The following is a 20,513-nucleotide window of genomic DNA, read 5'->3' as shown; positions in this document are numbered from 1 at the left end:
ATGCACTGATGATATCAATATTTCACATTTTATCATATTTAAGGGAAAATGTGGTAAAACCTAGTGCTTTTTAAAATGTGAAAGAATGGCCGGGTGCAGTGGCTAATGCCTATAATCCCAGCACTTTGGGAGGCTGAGGTGGGCAGATCACCTGAGGTCAGGAGTTCAAGACCAGCCTGGCCAACACGGTGAAACCCCGTCTCTACTAAAAATATAAAACCTAACTGGGCGTCATGGTAGACGCTTGTAATCACAGCTACTAGGAAGACTGAGGCAGGAGAATTGCTTGAACCCAGGAGACGGAGGTTGCAGTGAGCCGACACAGTGCCACTGCACTCCAGCCTTGGAGACAGAGTGAGACTGTCTCAAAAAAAAAAAAAAAAAAAAAAAAAAAAGTGAAAGAAGACAATTCTCAAACTCTAATAGTGGGAGTATCAATTTATACAGTTACTTTAAAAAGCAACTTGTGAAGGCCAGCATGGTGGCTCACGACTGTAATCTCAGCACTTTGGGAGGCCGAGGTGGCGGATCATGAGGTCAGGAGATCGAGACCATCCTGGCTAACACAGTGAAACTCCGTCTCTATTAAAAATACAAAAAATTAGCCGGGCATGGTGGCGGGTGCCTGTAGTCCCAGCTACTCAGGAGGCTGAGGTAGGAGAATGGCATGAACCCAGGAGGTGGAGCTTGCAGTGAGCCAAGATCACGCCACTGCATTCCAGCCAGGGCGACAGAGCGAGACTCTGTCTCAAAAAATAAAAAATAAAAATAAAAATAAAAACATTAAAAAATAAATAAAAAGCAACTCATAAACTAAAAAATGCCCTATAACTTAACAATTCTACTTCTCAGCATCTACCCTAGAGAAAGGCACACATGGATATAAAACATATGTATAAAAATGTTCAGTTTCTTCTAGATACAAAAATGAAAAAAATCAAGATGATCAATAGGTAAATCTCTAAATCAACTATGTCAGCCATATTTAGGACCACTCCTTAGCTATTTTTTTTTTAAATCGAGATGGGGTTTCACAATGTTGCCCTGGCTGATCGCAAATTCCTGTCCTCAAACCCTGGTCACCTTGGTCTCCCAAAGTGTTAGGATTACAGGTATGAGCCACTACAGCTGGTCATCCTCAGCCTTTTTTTTTTCTTTTTTTTTTTTGAGACAGAATTTCACTCATTGCCCAGGCTGAAATGCAATGGTACCACCTTGGCTCAGTGCAACCTCTGCCTCCTGGGTTCAAGCAATTCTCCTGCCTCAGCCTCCCGAGTAGCTGGGATTACAGGTGCCGGCCACCACACTTGGCTGATTTTTGTATTTTTAGTAGAGATAGGGTTTCACCATGTTGGCCAAGCTGGTCTTGAACTCCTGACCTCAGGTGATCTGCCTACTTCAGCCTCCCAAAGTGCTCGGATTACGGGCATGAGCCACCATGCCCGGGCAGTCCTCAGCAATTTTTAAAAGGAGTTTAGATTTGGTAAATTATCTTTTTTTTTTTTTTCGAGACGGAGTCTCGCTCTGTCGTCCAGGCTGGAGTGCAGTGGTGCGATCTCTGCTCACTGTAAGCTCCGCCTCCCAGCTTCACCCCATTCTCCTGCCTCAGCCTCCCAAATAGCTGGGACTACAGGTGCCCGCCACCACGCCCAGCTAATTTTTTTTGTATTTTTAGTAGAGACAGGGTTTCACCGTGTTAGCCAGGATGGTCTCGATCTCCTGACCTCGTGATCCGCCCACCTCAGCCTCCCAAAGTGCTGGGATTACGGGCGTGAGCCACTGCGCCCGGCCTCAGTAAATTATCTTAAGGTGACATGAAAGTTTTTCATTTTTGTAAGGAGAATATATTTACGCATTTTTTCTATATAACTTACTTAAAATGGTATTCCATTAGGGTAACAACAGTAAGCTTACTTGAGGTTTCTAGGAACCAAACAGGAGAAAATAGTGTTGATGAACCAAATAGTAGGAGAAAAGAGGTTGATGATGAACACAGGGTTTGAGAAAAATAAGAATGAAAAAGACAGAAAAAAATCAGTATTTTTTAAACATTATATTGTTATGAGTAAAAGAATGGAAATTATACTAGAATGCTGATGTTTAATAGGCAAAAAACAACCATAACTACAAGTAAGGGATTAATAAACCCATATCGTGATTTTAATAAGAGAATCTGCACCTCTTCCGTCTAGCGGCAGCCATCAGGTAAGCCAAGATGGGTGCATACAAGTAAATCCAGGAGCTATGGAGAAAAGCAGTCTGATGCCATGCGCTTTCTTCTGAGAGTCGGTTGCTGGCAATACCACCAGCTCTCTGCTCTCCACAGGGCTCCCCACCCCACCTGGCCTGATAAAGCACACCAACGGGGCTAACAAGGCCAAGCAAGTTTACGTTATATATAGCATTCGTGTTCGCCATGGTGGCCGAAAACACCCAGTTCCTAAGGGTGCAACTTATGGCAAGCCTGTCCATCATGGTGTTAACCAGCTAAAGTTTGCTCAGAGTCTTCAGTCTGTTGCAAAGGAGCGAGCTGGATGCCACTGTGGGGCTCTAAAAGTCCTGAATTCTTACTGGGTTGGTGAAGATTCCACATACAAGTTTTTTGAGGTTATCCTCATTGATCCATTCCTTAAAGCTATCAGAAGAAATCCTGACACCCAGTGGATCACCAAATCAGTCCACAAACATAGGGAGATGCATGGGCTGCCATCTGCAGGCCGAAAGAGCCATGGCCTTGGAAAGGGCCTTAAGTGCCACCACACTATTGGTGGTTCTCACCAGGGAGCTTGGAGAAGGCGCAATACTCTCCAGCTCTACCGTTACGGCCAATATAAGTAAAGTTTATAAAATTCATACCTAACAATTTAGGACAATCATGTCTGCTTACAAGTATTATTTATTTGTTAAAACTAGTCTGCAGACTGTTTCATGAATGCTTTGTCAAATTAAGAAAAGTTAAAGTGCAATAATGCTTGAAGAGAATAAGTGATGGTCTATCTTCTTTCTAATAAGATAAACTTTTTTGTCTTTGCTTTATCTTGTTAGGGAGTTATATGTCAGTGTATAAAACATACTCTGATATAATAGGTTTAAAATAAATTCTTTAAAGGAGGGGAAAAAAAGAATCTGCCAGGCCAGGCTCACACCTGTAATAGCAGCACTTTGGGAGGCTGAGGTGGGGGGGAATCCTTTGAGGCCGCCAAGAGTTCAAGACTAGGCCTGGGCAATATAGTGAGATCCTGTCTCAAAAAAAAATAAAAATAGCTTGAGTTCAAGAGTTCTGAGACCAGCCTAGGCAACATGGCAAGATACTGTCTCTATTTTTAAATTTAAAAAATAAAAATAAAATAATTTGCCAGGCATGGTGGCACATGCCTGTAGTCCTAGCTACTTGAGAGGCTGAGGCACGAGGATCCCTTGGGCCCAGGAGTTCTAGGCTGCAGTGAGCTACGATTGTGCCACTGTACTCCTACTCTAGCCTGGGTGACAAAGTGAGACCCGGTCTCTTAAAAAAAAAAAAAAAAAAAAGCCAGGTGTGGTGGCTCACATCTGCAATCCCAGCCTTTGGGAGGCCAAGGTGGGTCAATCATCTGAGGTCCAGAATTCAAGATCAGCCTAGCCAACATGGTGAAACCTCATCTCTACTAAATATACAAAAATTATGCAGGCATGGTGGCAAGCGCCTGTAATCCCAGCTACTACTCGGAAGGCTGAAGCAGAAGAATCGCTTGAACACAGGAGATGGAGGTTGCAATGAGATTGCTCCATTGCACTCCAGCTTGAGCGACAAGAGCGAGGCTCCATCTCAAAAAAAGAAAAAAAAAAGGAGGTATCCAAAATAAAAGTAATACCAAGTCAGGACACAGATGGGAGAAGTTCCTTCTGGTCTCATGACTAAATTTCAAGATAAAAGGCCTCTTGGGTAGGTAGCAACTTTGGCTCAGGAGTGCCTTATCTGGATTTCTAGAAACAGCAACACATGATCAAAATCATCCTAAAAGTGGAAGAAAGTCTTTCACAAGGGCCGAGGCATCAAGAATCTGGTTCACTTAGATCTGCAGGTTGTAATGTAGAGAAAATTCATAATTTCTGTCCTGAAATACTCTCCCCTGTGTTTCCTATGTTTCTAACTGTAGTAATAAACTTCCTGGCAAAATTCTGTGGATGGAATTCCTTTACCTCATTAACACAGTGACAGTAAATCCAAGTTTGGGCAGGATAGACCTGATTTAAGTCTGTTATTTCAATACAATTATCTATCTCAAAGAGCACCCTGTTTTGTAGAATTACACAATTTATATAGTATAAATTATACAATCACTAACAGATAACTAATAGATTTAGAGATACCCACTGTGAACTTTAAACAACCTCTGGTCCTATTTCTTTACTTCTTAAGTTGCAAATTTGCTTAAGAAAATAGCCTGAGGCCAACCATGGTGGCTCACCCCTGTAATCTCAGCACTTTGGGAGGCCGAGGCGGGCGGATCAACTGAGGTCAGGAGTTCGAGACCAGCCTGGCCAATGTGGTAAAACCCCATCTCTAGTAAAAATAAAAAAAATAATAATCAGCCAGGCAACCATGGTTGCGCGCACCTGTAGTCCCAGCTACTCAGGAGGCTGAGGCAGGAGAATCGCTCGAACCTGGGAGGTGGGGGGTTGCAGTGAGCCAAGATCACGCCATTTCACTCCAGCCTGGGTGACAGAACAAGACTCTGTCTCAAAAAAAAAAAAAAAAAAAAAAAAAAAAAAAAGACAAGAAAATAGAAAGCTCGGCCAGGCGCAGTGGTTCACACCTGTATCCCAGCACTTTGGGAGGCGGAGGTGGGAGGATCACCTAAGGTCGGGAAGTCGAGACCAGCCTGACCAACATGGAGAAACCCCGTCACTACTAAAAATATAAAAATTAGCCAGGCATGGTGCCGCATGCCTGTTATCCCAGCTACTTGGCTGGCTGAGGCAGGAGAATCGCTGGAACCCAGGAGGTGGAGGTTGCGGTGAGCAGAGATCACACCATTGCACTCCAGCCTGGGCAACAAGAATGAAACTCCGTCTCAAAAAAAAAAAAAAAAAAAAAAAGGCGGGTCGTGGTGGCTCATGCCTGTAATCCTAGCACTTTGGGAGGCCAAGGCAGGCGGATCACAAGGTCAGCAGATCGAGACTATCCTGGCTAAGATGGTGAAACCCCGTCTCTACTAAAAATACAAAAAATCAGCCAGGCATGGTGGTGGGCGCCTGTAGTCCCAGCTACTCGGGAGGTTGAGGCAGGAGAATGGTGTGAACCCGGGAGGCGGAGCTTGCAGTGAGCAGAGATCGCACCACTGCGCTCCAGCCTGGGCGACAGAGCGAGACTCCGTCTCAAAAAAAAAAAAAGAAAGAAAGAAAATGGAAAACAGAAAGCCGCTAGGCAGGGTGGCTTACACCTGTAGTCCCAGCACTTTGTGGGGGCCGAGGCAGGAGGATAGCTTGACCCCAAGAGCTCAAGACCAGCCTGGACAACAAAAGGGGCCCCTGTCTCTACAAAAAAAAAAATTAAAAATAACTGGCCAGGCATGGCTAATTCCATGGAATGACATGCGTGCCTGTCATCTCAACTACTTGGGATGCCAAGGCAGGGGAATTGCTTGAGTCCAGGAGCTCAAGTCTGCAGTGAGCTATGATCTCACCACTGCAATAGAGCAAGACTATCTACCTATTTAAATAAACTAATGTAAAATTTATTTATTTAAATAAATTAAATAATATTAAATAAATATATAAACGGAAGCCAAGGCAGCCAGGTTATAAGTGGCACTCTGGTATTATGAACCAGAAGAGATGAGTCTATCCATGCTACTCATTTATAATGCCCAGAAATCTTGCCAGAAGTCAACTAGCTAGTTAGTAACCAAACCTGCACTAGAACCCAAGTCTCTCAAAACAGTACACGTTTCTACACCTCAATCTCTTTTATCTAAGTTACTTAAGTTATTTAACTGCAAATAGACTGTGGTCCTATTTCTTTACTCCTGAAGTTGTAAATTTGCTTAAGAAAATAGAAAGCCTGATTATGTCTGTAATCCCTGCACTTTGGGAAGCAGGAGGATCGCCTGAAGCCAGCAGTTCAAGACCAGCCTGGGAAACAGAGAGACTCCATCTCTTGGAAAAAGAAAGAAAGAAAGAAAGAAAGAAAGAAAGAAAGGAAGGAAGGAAGGAAGGAAGGAAGGAAGAAAGAAATTAATTAATTGTGGGAGAATGGTGCAGAGTCAGTGTTGGGAAGAGACCATGGTTACTACACTATTACTACACTATTCCAGGTCTGAAAGATGGTCTTCCTGCCAGTGCAGAATGGATTCCATCCAAAGACAGAAAGAGTTGCCTACACAAGACAACAGCAAAACTGAAATTTCCATGAACGATACCATACAACTAGTATCACAGTATTCTTAATCTCCAGTGAAGACTGGAGAATGAAGGCACCAATAGGTTAACTGTTAAATATTTTTCACAGGTCATTTGCAATTAAAGTTCCCAAGGCTTACCTTGACAGTTTTTAAAGTTCTACTATCATTATTATTATTATTTTAAACGTGGTCTTGCTATATTGCCCAGGCTAGAATGCAGTAGCTATTCACAGGCACTATGATAGGACACTACGGCCTAAAACTCCTGGGCAAAACTGATTTTTCCTGCCTCAGCCTCCCAAGGAGCTAAAACTACAGGCACATACTACCATGCACGGCTTCAAAGTTTTAAAATTATGATACTGGTTTTATGATCAACAAAGAGTTCCTACTTGGTAATTCACTGAATGTATTATTGTCTGTAAGTCTAGAAGTAGAGGGGTGAAACAGCAAATAAAATGATTCACTAGGGTTTTCTTTCTTTGCTAAATTTTAGAGTGCTTGCCACTGGGCTTTAAAAAAGAAAAACTTTATGAGGTCTTTACTTAACCATGTTCTCTTTAGTTAGTAACAGGAGTAAACAAACAGCTCTTTACAGCAAGGAAGGAATTATGCCAATATTAAATCCGGAGCAAACTTTTTTTCTGCAAGTGTCAAAATTTATCAGCAATTAATGAGGAGTATTTCTCTGCAAAGGCAAAAGAATCAATTAACTCAACCCTCTTTGGAGAGTTCCTCTGAAGAAATGTTAACATAATGGGTGCTTGTAACAATCACTGTTTTTTTTTTTTTTTTTTGGTTTTTTTTTGGTTTTGAGACAGAGTCTTGCTCTGTCACCCAGGCTGGAATGCAGTGGCTCAGTCTTGGCTCACTGCAACCTCCGCCTCCCGGGTTCAAGCGATTCTCCTGCCTCAGCCTCCTGAGTAGCTGGTATTACAGGCATGCACCACCACATCCTGCTAATTTTTGTGTTTTTAGTAGAGACAGGTTTCGCCAAGTTGGCCAGACCGGTCTCGAACTCCTGACCTCAGGTGATTCACCCGCCTCGGCCTCCCAGTGCTGGGATTACAGGCCTGTGCCACCGCGCACAGCCAATGGCCTTATATTTATACCACCTCTTCATTGCATTTGATCCTCACAAGCCAGTAAACACGCTCAAATATTTCCTATTCTACTGCTAACCTTTAATTTTAAATAAAAATGAAGACTTGCAATTAAACAGCTGTCATTTGCATATAAAAAGTTCAACTCATTTACAACTTAATTTAGAAAGTAGAAGATACAGTTTTTTGGGGTTTTTTTTTTGAGACGGAGTTTCACTCCTGTTGCCCAGGCTGGAGTGCAGTGGCACGATCTCGGCTCACCGCAACCTCTACCTCCCGGGTTCAAGTGATTCTCCTGCCTCAGCCTCCCGAGTAGCTGGGATTACAGGCATGCACCACCACGCCCGGTTAATTTTGTATTTTTAGTACAGACAAGGTTTCTCCATGTTAGTCAGGCTGGTCTTGAACTCCTGACCTCAGGTGATCCACCCGCCTCGGCCTCCCAAAGTGCTGGGATTACAGGCGTGAGCCACCGCGCCCGGCCAGATACTGCTCTTTGTCATGGTTTTTATTTCCATTTTAACTTTTTTTTTTTTTTTTTTTGAGAGTGGGTCTCACTCTGTCGACCAGGCTGCACTGCAGTGGCGCGATCTCGGCTCACTGCAACCTCCACCTCCCGGGTTCAAGCGATTCTCCCTGCCTCAGCCTCCCAAGTAGGTGAGATTACAGGCGCCTGCCACCAGGCCTGGCTAATGTTTGTATTTCTGGTAGAGACGGGGTTTCGCCATATTGGCCAGCCTGGTCTCGAACTCCTGACCTCAGGTGATCCGCCGGCCTCGGCCTCACAAAGTGCTGGGATTACAGGCGTGAGCCACCGCGCCGGCCCATTTTAGCTTTCTTAAATTGCAGTTACTACAATCAAAATAAAGCACCGAGGGCCATACAGCATTGGTCAGCATTCAAATACAGTGGCATAATCTTACCTCCTCTAAAGGGAAGGAGAGCTGACAATGTTAGAAAACCATTTACCTAACGTGCAATCCACGCTGGCATGTCAACTATCCTATTTCAATTATTTTCCAGCACACTTATAACTTAAAGCACTTTTTTTTTTAAATTATACTTTAAGTTTTAGGGTACATGTGCACAACGTGCAGGTTAGTTACATATGTATACATGTGCCATGTTGGTGTGCTGCATCCATTAACTCGTCATTTAACATTAGGTATATCTCCTAATGCTATCCCTCCCCCCTCCCCCCATAAAGCACTTTAAAAACCACATTTAAAGTCTCATTTTCAATATGACTGCTCAGCAGTGTTTTGAAAACCTTGAGATTTTCATCTTATTTCACAATAAAAGACCACAAATCGCGCTTCCACTTACGAATAAATCCCCTTGCTCTGACTTGCTTCAAACCTTTTTTTTATTTAAAAAAAAAAAAAGTCTACCAAAACTTTCCCATACGAAGCACTGCAGTATCTAAAGTTAGCTACTTTCCCAAGTCACTAACACGTGGGGACAAAACACAATCGCAACCGCGCCAGCAGGGCTGCGCCGCCAAGCTACCACCTCCGTGCCCCCATCAGGCAAGGAGAACCTGAGGTCCCACCTCTTCCTGCCGCTCCCTTCCCAGATGCCCATGTATGTAAATAGGCAAAGTGAATGACACCTTGGAACAAATTACCTCCGACTGACAGGGAGGGGAAGCCTGCCGTTACCCAGGCCCGGTGCCCGCTACCGCCGCCACGCGCCGGCAAGTCCCGCAAGTCGCCCCTGCCCGCACCCCGCCAGTGCCCAACGCAGAGCAACCACAGACCTGCCTCCAGGGTTTCCAGCGGGGGCGGTGGCGGACCTGTAGTGTTTGGGGACAGGTGCTGGGGAGGCTTTTTGGTCCAGGGATTTCTCTTAGGCGGCAGCGGCGGCGGCTGCCGCTTTTCCGCAGAGCCAGCTGCCGCCTCTTCCCGGGCGTCCTCGGCTGGCGGATCCCGCAGCAACGGCGGCAACGGCGACGGCGGCGGCGGTGGCGGTGGTGGCGGCTCCCCGCCGAAAGGGCCCCCCGGCCCACGCGCCTTGTGCGCCAGGTGCAGCGCCAGGGGCCTCACGGGGACAGCAGCCTGGGGCACGCTGCGTCCCAGCACCAGCGCCGGCGACGGCTCTCCCCGCGCCCCAGCGTTAGTGGCGGCCGCGGCCCTCTCCTCCCTCGCCGCCTCTTTGCCCTCACGTTCGGGCGGGGGCGGCTGCTCGGCCGGCCGGTTCGCCGCGGCCAACAGCGACTCCGTGTCAGCAGTCACCGCGGGCGGATCCTCCCAAGAATGGGCGGCGGGCATCGGGGCGCGAGCAGACATCGTCCCTCTGACCCAGCCGCCCCAGCCGGGGTGGCCCCGAGGCCAGGGAGCCCGACTGCCCGTCTCTCCGCCGGGACACCGACCGGCTCCAGCTGGGGGCAGACAACCCGAGCGCCCGGCGGCCGTGGCCGCCGCCGCCACCGCCCGCCGAGGCCGCGCAGCGCCCGGCGTGACGCCCCTCCCCGCACCGAACGGAGCGCCAACCGCCCACCGGCCCCGTCCTCTCCGCGACGCACGCCCGGAGCCCGCCACCACGCGCCGGGAGCCGCAGCCGGGAGCCGCGAGCCCTCACCTGGCGCAGGGCAGCCGCGGAGGCGCAGCACGCCGAGGCCGAGGAGCTTTACCGGAGTTGGAGAAGCGCGAGCAACCAGAGCCACTAACCGCCCGCGGAGGCGTGGAGACGGCGAGAAGGGGCGGCCCGAGAGCACGGGGCGGGGCCTCCCTGAGGAGCGTGACGTGGCTACTCACCGGCTCCTTCCCTTGTCGGACCTCCCGCGGGAGCTGACGGATTCGCCCGCCCAGGTGCCACCCGGCCCGAGCGCCTGCCCCGCCCCACCGGCCCTCCGAGTGCGAGGGAGGACGAAAGGGACGACTCCCGGCTCACTGGCTGAGGCCGCCCAGACTGCAGACTCAGGGGCGGGGCGCGCACCAGGCCTCTGTGGCTCGCGGCTGGCTTGCGGCCTGCCCCCGCGGCGACGGCGGCCAAGGGCCTGGGCGGGCCGCGCACATGGCGCCGGGAGGACCGGGCGCTCGATTTGCCCTTAGGCCCTAAAGCTGGGTCGCAGCTAGGCTAAGGGAGGGGACGCGGTGTCGACCCCCGGCCTGGGGCAGCTCCCCAAGTGAAGTGGGCTCCCGGGCCGGGCCGCTTGGTCCCCTGGCGCCCGGCGCCTCCCCCAGGTGAAAGTTGCCTCCTGGCGCCTCGGAGCACCGCGATCACCTGTAATCTTGAGCCACGTCCCAGATGAAGGCGGAGTTACCTCTGGGTGACTGTTTAGGAAACCTTTGCCCGAGCGTTCGGCTTAGTGCGCTTCCCCGCCCGGATTCCCACCCACCATGTAACAAGAGTTTTTTTTGTTTTGTTTTGTTTTGTTTTGAGACGGAGTCTCGCTCTGTCGCCCAGGCTGGAGTGCAGTGGCGCGATCTCGGCTCACTGCAAGCTCCGCCTCCCGGGTTCACGCCGTTCTCCTGCCTCAGCCTCTCCGAGTAGCTGGGACTACAGGCGCCCGCCACCACGCCCGGCTAATTTTTTGTATTTTTAGTAGAGACGGGGTTTCACCGTGGTCTCGATCTCCTGACCTCGTGATCCACCCGCCTCGGCCTCCCAAAGTGCTGGGATTACAAGCGTGAGCCACCGTGCCCGGCCCAAGACCCTATCTCAGTTCATCTTCTTAGTATTCTTATAATATAATTAAGTAGGAGAAAAAGTTGAGAATTAACTGTAGATAGTGTATTCTGAGTGTAAAATCTGAGAGAATCAAAATGCTTCATATGTTTATATGAAAATCATAGGCTGGGCACAGAAGCTCAAGCCTGTAATCCCAGCACTTTGGGAGGCCAATGTTGGTGGATTGACTGAGCCCAGGAGACTGAGCCCAGGAGTTCGAGACTAGCCTGGGCAACATGATGAAACCTGGTCTCTACAAAAAAAAAAAACACAAAAACATATATATATATATATATAGCCAGTGAGGACTAAGCTCTCATTTTTTTTATCTTGCCCAAATTCCTATCTAAGGGGTCTGGGGAGTCATGCCCTACAAACCATAAATTCTCATCAGATGGGTTTTATTTAACCCTATGTATTGTGACTTACTTTCCAATGTGACTCTGGCATAACAAAGAAGAAAGTCAAAATATTTTACCCCAAAACATGTTTCTTTGCCATATTTTGTTTTATTTTATTTATTTATTTATTTATTTTTGAGACGGAGTCTCACCCTGTCACCCAGGCTGGAGTGCAGTGGCACGATTTCAGCTCAGTGCAACCTCTGCCTCCCGAGTTCAGGCGATTCTTTTCCCTCAGCCTCCTGAGTACTTGGGATTACAAGTGCAGGACACCACGCCTGGCTAGTTTTTTGTATTTTTAGTTGAGATGGGGTTTCACCATGTTGGCCAGGCTGGCTTCAATCTCAGTGACCTCAGGTGATCCGCCCGCCTGGGCTTCCCAAAGTGCTGGAATTACAGGCTTGAGCCACTGCGCCAGGCCTTTTTTTTTTTTTCTTTCCTTTGCCATATTTTGAAATGGCCCTGCAAAGCTGTCCTTTGTAGGGGGGGATATCTGCATCTGTAAAGAATCCACATTAACATAGCTAGGTATTTTCTTCCAGGCCCTCCAAATCCTAAAGAGATTAACTAAGAGCATAGCACCTTTTAAAGATCTGAATAGGAAACATTTGTCATCTATTGTCTCTAAGCTTAGCCACTATCAGGCTTCAAAAATAACCTTGGTCTCCATAATCTTTTATCTTAACTTCAACATTTTCTTTCTTTCGAAAGGAAAATGTCTTTCTTTCCCAGGTCTTTTTTTTTTGAGGCGGACTTTCCCTCTTGTTGCCCAGGCTGAATGGCGCGGTCTTGGCTCACCACAACTTCCACCTCCCGGGTTCAAGTGATCCTCCTGCCTCAGCCTCCCAAGTAGCTGGGATTACGGGCACCCGCCACCACACCCGGCTAATTTTTGTATTTTTAGTAGAGATGGGGTTTCACCATGTTGGCTAGGCTAGTCTCGAACGCCTGACCTCAGGTGATCTGCCTGCCCCCGCCTCCCAAAGTGCTGGTATTACAGGCATGAGCCACTACTCCTGGCTACTTTCCCAGGTCTTTAAACAAACTCAACCAATTGTCAACCAGAAAAGGTTTAAATTTACCTATAGCCTGGAAGCCCCCCACCCACTCCGCTTTGAGTTATCCTGCCTTTCCTGCGAAACCAACGTATTTCTTAAATGTACTTGATGTCTCATGCCTCCCTAAATGCATAAAACCACACTGCACCCCTACCATCTTGGGCACATGTTCTCAGGACCTCCTGAGGGTCATCGTCACTCATATTTGGCTCAGAATAAATCTCTTCAAATATTTTACAGAATTTGACACTTTCATGGATACCCGGTATTGTGGCATGCCTGTAGTCTCAGCCACTAGGGAGGCTGAGGTGGGAGGATCACTTGAGTCTGGGAGATTGAGGCTGCAGTGAGCTGCAATCATACCACTACACTCTAGCCTAGGCAACAAGGTGAAACCCTGTCTCAAAAAAGAAAAAGAAAAAAGAAAGAAACAAAATCATGTTTAACCTCATTAGAAAGCAGGGAAATGGGGCGGGGCGCGGTGGCTCACACCTGTAATCCCAGCACTTTGGGAGGCTGAGACAGGCAGATGACAAGGTCAAAGAGTTCGAGACCAGCCCAGCCAACATGGTGAAACCCTGTCTCTACTGAGAATACAAAAATTAGCCGGGCATGGTGGCATGTGCTTGTAATCCCAGCTACTCAGGAGGCTGAGGCAGGAGAATCGCTTGAACCCGGGAGGCGGAGGTTGCAGTGCGCCGAGATCGCACCACTGCACTCCAGCCTGGGCCACAGAGCAAGAGCAAGATTCTGTCTCAGAAAAAAAAAAAAAGAAAGAAAGCAGGGAAATGTAAGTTAAAATCACAAAGAGTAAAAACTACAACCTGGCCAGGCGCAGTGGCTCACGCCTGTAATCCCAGCACTTTGGGAGGCCGAGGCGGGCAGATCAACGAGGTCAGGAGTTTGAGACCAGCCTGACCAACATGGTGAAACCCCGTCTCTACTAAAAATACAAAAATTAGCCGGGCGTGGTGGCTCACGCCTGTAATCCCAGCTACTCAGGAGGCTGAGGCAGGAGAATCCCTTGAACTCAGGAGGCAGAAGTTGCAGTGAGCCGAGATCAAGCCACTGCACTCCAGCCTGAACGATAGAGCAAGACTCTATCTCAAAAAAAAAAAAACAAACAGAAAGGAAGAAAACAAACACTACAACTTACCAGATGACATTAAAAAAAAAAAGAGAAAAAAACAGTCTGACACTACCAAAATTAGTACAACTATTGTGGGAAACTGGCAGTACTTACTATAGTTGAATATGAGCATATCTCTGACCCAGCCATTTTGCTCCAACAGTAATGTGTGCACAAGTTCACCAAAACACATGAACAGAAAAATCCCAGCATTCTTTATCATTCTTCTAGCCCTAAACTGGAAATAGCCTAAATGCCTACCAGCAGTAGAATACATAAATAGTGGCATGGTATATGTGATGGTTAATACTGAGTGTCAACTTGATTGGATTGAAGAATAAAAATCCTTCATTCAAGTATCGTTCCTGGGTGTGTCTGTGAGGGTGTTGCCAAAAGAGATTAACATTTGAGTTGGTGGACTGGGAGAGGCAAACCCAACCTCAATCTGGGTGGGCACCATCTAATCAGCTGCCAGCATGGCTAGAATAAAGCAGGCAGAAGAAAGTGGAAGGACTACACTTGCTGAGTCTTCCGACCTTCATCTTTTTCCCATGCTGGATGCTTCCTGCCCTCAAACATCAGACTCCAAGCTTTTCAGCTTTTGAACTCTTGGATGTACACCAGTAGTTTGCCAGGGGCTCTTGAGCCTTCGGCCACAAACAGAAGGCTGCATTGTTGGCTTCCCTACTTTTGAGGTTTTGGGGGACTGATCTACCACTGACTTCCTTGCTCCTCAACTTGCAGACCACCTATCCTGGGATTTTACCTTGTGATAGTGTGAGTCAATTCTCCTTAATAAACTCCCTTTCATATCCTATTAGTTCTGTCCCTCTAGAGAACCCTGACTAATACAGTATATAATGAAATAATATACAGCTTTGAAAAATTAACTACATCTACAGGCAACAATATGGATACATCTCACAGGCATAGTGTCAGGCTGGTAAACATAAAAGATGGCACACATAAATACACTGTGATTTGAGTAGAGTTAAATTTACTTAAAGTTCAAAAGGAGCAAAATTAATCTATTGTGTTAGAAGTAAAGATAGCAGTTATCAGGCCGGGCACAGTGGCTCACGCCTGTAATCCCAGTACTTTGGGAGGCTGAGGCGGGTGGATCACGAGGTCAGGAGTTCAAGACCAGCCTGGCCAAGATGGTGAAACCCTGTCTCTATTAAAAATACAAAAATTAGCCAGGCGTGGTGGCCTGTTCCTATAATCCCAGCTACTAGGGAGGCTGAGGCAGATAATTGCTTGAACCGGGGAGGTGGGGTGGCAGTGAGCCGAGATCGCACCACTGCACTCCAGCCTGGGTGACAGAAAGAGACTCCATCTCAAAAAAAAAAAAAAAAAAAAAAAGATAGTAGTTATCTTTGGGAAAGTCAAAGGAGTTTAGAAAAAAATGTAAGGAATATGATCAATGATTCATGGAAAATTGAGTATGCATCTGTTTCTTCACCTCTCCCTCTTCAGTCCAGTTTCTGGCTCTATCACTCAACCGTGTCACTAAAATATCAAATGACTTACATGTTAATAAATCTACTGGGTAATTTTCAGTCTTCATCTTTTCCTTTCAGCTTTATTTTTCACAATTAACTACCTAGTGGTGGGTAATAGTTAACACACATATGCTAGACACTAAGTGTTTTACATGTGTTAATTCATTTAATCCTAAGAACAACTATATAAAATACAGATTATTATTGCCCCCAATTTTTAAATGAGGAAACTGAGGCAAAATGGATAAATGGCTTGCCTAGAATCATACAGTGAGAAAGTGCCAGGGCCGGGCGTGGTGGCTCACGCCTGTAATCCCAGCGCTTTGGGAGGCCAAGGCCCGTGGATCACCTGAGGCCAGGAGTTCGAGACCAGCCTGGCCAACATGGTGAAACCCAGTCTTTGCTAAAAATACAAAAATTAGCTGGGTGTGGTGGTATATGCCTGTAGTCCCAGCTACTTGGGAGGCTGAGGCAGGAGAATTGCTTGAACCCTGGAGGCGGAGGTTGCGGTGAGCCAAGATCATGCCACTGCACTCCAGCCTAGGCGACAGAACTAGACTCCCATCTCAAAAAAAAGAAAGTGCCAGAGCAAGGATTTGAGCCCAAGCTATCTGGCTTCATAGTTCTCCACAGTTCATACTCTTAACCATAACAGTACACTATATTGCCTTTTTTTTCCCTTAAAGTTGTTCAGCAATACTACAAAATAGCTTGTGGCTTTTATTTATTTTTTATTTATTTTTATTTATTTTATTTTATTTTATTTTTTGAGACGGAGTCTTGCTCTGTCGCCCAGGCTGGAGTGCAGTGGCACGATCTCGGCTCACTGCAAGCTCCGCCTCCCGGGTTCACGCCATTCTCCTGCCTCAGCCTCTCCGAGTAGCTGGGACTACAGGCGCCCGCGACCACGCCTGGCTAATTTTTTGTATTTTTTAGTAGAGACGGGGTTTCACCGTGGTCTCGATCTCCTGAACTCGTGATCCGCCCGCCTCGGCCTCCCAAAGTGCTGGGATTACAAGCGTGAGCCACCCCGCCCGGCCAAGTTTGTGGTTTTTAAAATGCAATTAGCCGCCAGGCGTGGTGGCTCACGCCTGTAATCCCAGCACTTTGGGAGGCCGAGGCGGGCGGATCACCCGAGAGGCTGGGAGTTCGAGACCACCCTGACCAACGTGGAGAAACCCCGTCTCTACTAAAAATACAAAATTAGCTGGTGTGGTGGCCTGTAATCCCAGCTGCTCAGGCTGCTGAGGCAGGAGAATCGCTTGAACCCAGGAGGCGGAGGTTGCGGTGAGCCGCAGATGGCGCCATTGCACTCTAGCCTGGGCAACAAGAGCGAAACTCCGTCTCAAAAAAAAAAAAAAAAAAATGCAATTAGCTTATGCATATGGTAACAGCAAATGGTACAATATTGTTTATAATGAAAATAAAAAAACAGTTCTACTTCACAGAAGTACTAATCCCCAAAGTTACCATCTTTCAACTTTTGCCTTGCCACTATAAAACATGAGGATTTAACACACTTACATAAGCCCCTCCTCGATTCTCCTCCCAATTTCTGATATTTTTTGTTGTTTACTTGGAAATTTTAAATAATTTAAGTAATTTGAACATTTACTTAGTATTTCACCAATTTTAGAAAGAGCTTCTTATATTGCCACTCTATAAAATGAGAATATATCATCCTACACTTTGTTCTACCTTCCAACTGTTGTCTGCTTTTCTTTATTTTTACATTCAACCCTCTTATTAGAACTCCCATGTGTCCCCCCACCAACACACACCATTTTTTTTTTTTTTTCCGAGACAAGATCTCACTCTTTTGTTCAGGCTGTAGTGTAGTGCTGCGATCACGGCTCACTGAAGCCTTGACCTCCCAGGTTCAAGAGATCCTCCCACCTCAGCCACTCAGGTAGCTGGGACCAGAGGCATGAGCTGCCAAGCCTGGCAAATTTTTTTTTTTTGAGACGAAATCTCGCTTTGTTACCAGGCTGGAGTGCAGTGGTGCGATCTCAGCTCACTGCAACCTCCGCCTCCCAGGTTCAAGCAATTCTCCTGCCTCAGCCTCCTAAGCAGCTGGGATTACAGGCATATGCCACCATGCCTAGCTAATTTTTGTATTTTTTTTAGTAGAGATGGGGTTTCACCAAGTTGGCGAGGATGGTCTCGATCTCTTGACCTCGTGATCCACCTGCCTTGGCCTCCCAAAGTGCTGGGATTACAGGCGTGAGCCACTGTGCCCGGCCCTGGCAAATTTTTTATTTGTTTCCATTTTTGTAGAGATGAGGTGTCCATTGCCCAGGCTTGTCTTGGACTCCTGGGCTCAAGCTATACTCCTGCCTTGGCCTCCTCAAATTTCTTGCTTTTCTTTACGGTTTATCACTAAATATGCATTCCATAGTTTTGCCTATTTTTAAAACTATATGTAGATGGAATCATATGCTACTTTCTGTCTTGCTTCTTTCATTCAATACTATGTTTTTAAGATTCATACAAGTTGAGAGTAGCTGTAGGTCATTTGTTCTGTTATAGTATGTGTATTTCATTGAATGACTATATCACAATTTTTTATACTGTTGTTGATGAATTTTTCAGCTTCCAATTTGGGACTAGTATAAACATGGCTTTTATGAACTTTTTTTTTCTGGTGTGCATGTGCCAATTTATTGAGGGTATCATTTTAGGAATAGAATTTCTGAGTCATAGGCCGGGTGCAGTGGCTCACGCTTGTAATCCCAGCACTTTGGGAGGCCGAGGCGGGTGGATCACGAGGTCAGGAGATCGAGACCACGGTGAAACCCCGTCTCTACTAAAAATACAAAAAATTAGCCGGGCGTGGTGGCGGGCGCCTGTAGTCCCAGCTACTCGGAGAGGCTGAGGCAGGAGAATGGCGTGAACCCGGGAGGCGGAGCTTGCAGTGAGCCGAGATTGCGCCACTGCACTCCAGCCTGGGTGACAGCGAGACTCCGTCTCAAAAAAAAAAAAAAACAAGAATTTCTGTCATAGGATCTGCATATCTTCATTTGTTCCAAATATTGCCAAGTCATTTTCCAAACGCTTGTACCAATTCACACACCCACTGGCAGTGTATGAGAGATCTCCACATCCTGGACATTTCTTCCTTTTCCTTACATTGTCAGGAGTAATCACTTATACTCTATTGAGTAACCATAATGTACCTTTGTGCTTTGTTCATAGATTGGTCCGAAAATTTAAGAATCCACAAACAGCTTTATGTTATTTTGAGTTTATAGCTATCTCTTACTGCAGAACAGTGTAGTATGAGAGGATTGCATTCCCTTCTCTGTGGTTTCAGTGTCATGATCCCCTAGAAATAAGATGAAATGGGGCTGGGCATCACACCTGTAATCCTAGCACTTTGGGAGGCCGAGGCCGGCGGATCACCTGAGGTCAGGAGTTCGAGACCAACCTGGCCAACATGGTGAAACCCCGTCTCTACTAAAAAATACAAAAATTAGCTGGGTGTGGTGGTGGGTGCTTGTAATCCCAGCTACTCTGGAGGCTGAAACAGGAGAATGACATGAACCCAGGAGGCAGAGGCTGCAGTGAGCTGGGATCGCGCCCCTGCACTCCTAGGGAACAGGGTGAGACTCTGTCACACACACAAAAAAGAAAAAAACTATTGATAACAAAATAGGTTTACTTGTGCTTAGGTAATTTGGCAGACATTTTCTAAAAAATGAATGAAATGAGCCTGTCACATCAGTGGCAACAACGAGACAATATTTGTTGTCAGTGATAACCTTCAAGTTTTCAAAAGAAAATGAGAAGCTTGGAAAACTTGTAACCATTACCATGAACTCAACAGCTTCCTAGTGCTTAAAGATTTTCTGTTGAGCTCAGTAGTGATTTTAATGAACCTAATTTTTGATGTTGTGTAATGAAATGTGTCAACATTTTGGAGGTCTACATAACTCAGTGACCCAATATTTTTCTAATTACAAAATCATAGGGAACATGAAGGGTAAGAAAGACTACTGGCTTTTTTTCTGACTTACAATGTTTTTATTACTATATGTCACATATATGAACAACCATATTTATTACTATATAACTGCTTGATTCCAATCATAAGCACTAGTAAAAATATATTACTTAGAAAACAATTCAAGGTCATATAGATTATCTGGATCAGGCCTTGGGAAACTATGGCCCATGGGCCAAATCTGTCTACCACCTTTTTTTTTTTTTTTTTTTGAGACAGAGTCTCACACTGTTGCCCAAGCTGGAGTGCAGTGGTGCAATCTCGGCTCACTGCAACCTCTGCCTCCCAGGTTGAAGCAGTTCTCCTGCCTCAGCCTCCCAAGTAGCTGGGATTACAGGCGTGTGCCACCACGCCCAGCTAATTTTTGTATTTTTAGTAGAGAAGAGGTTTCACTATGTTGGTCAGGCTGGTCTCAAACACCTGAACTCGTGATCCACCCGCCTCGGCCTCCCAAAGTGCTGGGATTACAGGCGTGAGCCACTGCGCCAGGCCTACCACCTATTTTTATACAGGAACAAACTAAGAATGAATTTTACATTTTTTAATGATTAAGAAAATAAAAAAAGAGGGGCCAGGCACTGTGGCTCATGCCTGTAATCCCAGCATTTTGGGAGGCCAAGGCGGGCAGATCACGAGGTCAGGAGGCCGAGACCATCCTGGCTAACATGGTAAAACCCCATCTCTACTAAAAAAAATACAAAACATTAGCCGGGCTTGGTGGCGGGCACCTGTAGTCCCAGCTACTCAGGAGGCTGAGGCAGGAGAATGGCGTGAACCCGGGAGGCAGAAGTTGCAGTGAGCCGAGATTGTGCCACTGCACTCCAGCCTGGGCGACACAGCGAGACTCTGTCTCAAAAAAAAAAAAAGAAAAGAAAAAAAGAAGAGTATTTTGTTACATATAAAAAAACACACAAATTTCAAATTTCTTTCTTTTTTTTTTTTTTTTTCCCTAAGATGGAGTCTTACTCTGTCACCCAGGCTGGAGTGTAGTGGCTCAATCTTGGCTCACTGCAACCTCAGTCTCCCAGGCTCAAGCGATTCTCCTGCCTCAGCCTCCGAGTAGCTGGGACTACAGGTGTGCACAACCACGCCGGGCTAATTTTTGTTATTTTTTTAGTAGAGACAAGGTTTGGTCTTGAACTCCTGACCTCAGGTGATCCACCAGCCTCGGCCTCTCAAACTGCTGAGATTACAGGCATGAGCCACTGCACCCAGCAAAATTCAAATTTCAATTCCATAAATTAAATGTTGTTGGAACAAGG

The 20,513-nt window shown here is 46.5% G+C and overlaps 1 protein-coding gene and 1 pseudogene across 8 annotated transcripts in view; one reads left to right on the top strand and one right to left on the bottom strand.

Annotated features, from left to right (window-relative positions):
* LARP1B (La ribonucleoprotein 1B) overlaps window positions 1–10,210 on the bottom strand; it is a 151,073-nt gene extending 140,863 nt beyond the window's left edge. The window contains exon 1 of one of the 8 annotated variants that reach the window (XR_008657243.2): window positions 9,246–10,191. Coding sequence is in view for 3 of the 8 variants with exons in the window: in XM_063637513.1 (XP_063493583.1) it covers window positions 9,246–9,774 (529 nt within the window). In the remaining 5 variants the exon portion in view is untranslated. Of the gene's footprint in view, window positions 1–9,245 lie in introns of all 8 variants that reach the window. The other 7 variants (XM_063637514.1, XM_055275853.2, XM_055275855.2 and 4 more) reach the window with 7 other exon arrangements.
* On the top strand, window positions 2,216–3,030 carry LOC129481055 (large ribosomal subunit protein eL15-like; annotated as a pseudogene).
* Window positions 10,211–20,513: the final 10,303 nt, after the last annotated feature.

Source organism: Symphalangus syndactylus, chromosome 4 (assembly GCF_028878055.3).
Source record: "Symphalangus syndactylus isolate Jambi chromosome 4, NHGRI_mSymSyn1-v2.1_pri, whole genome shotgun sequence".
NCBI classification, from domain to species: Eukaryota; Metazoa; Chordata; class Mammalia; order Primates; family Hylobatidae; genus Symphalangus; species Symphalangus syndactylus.
This window is presented reverse-complemented; position numbering and strand designations above follow the sequence as displayed.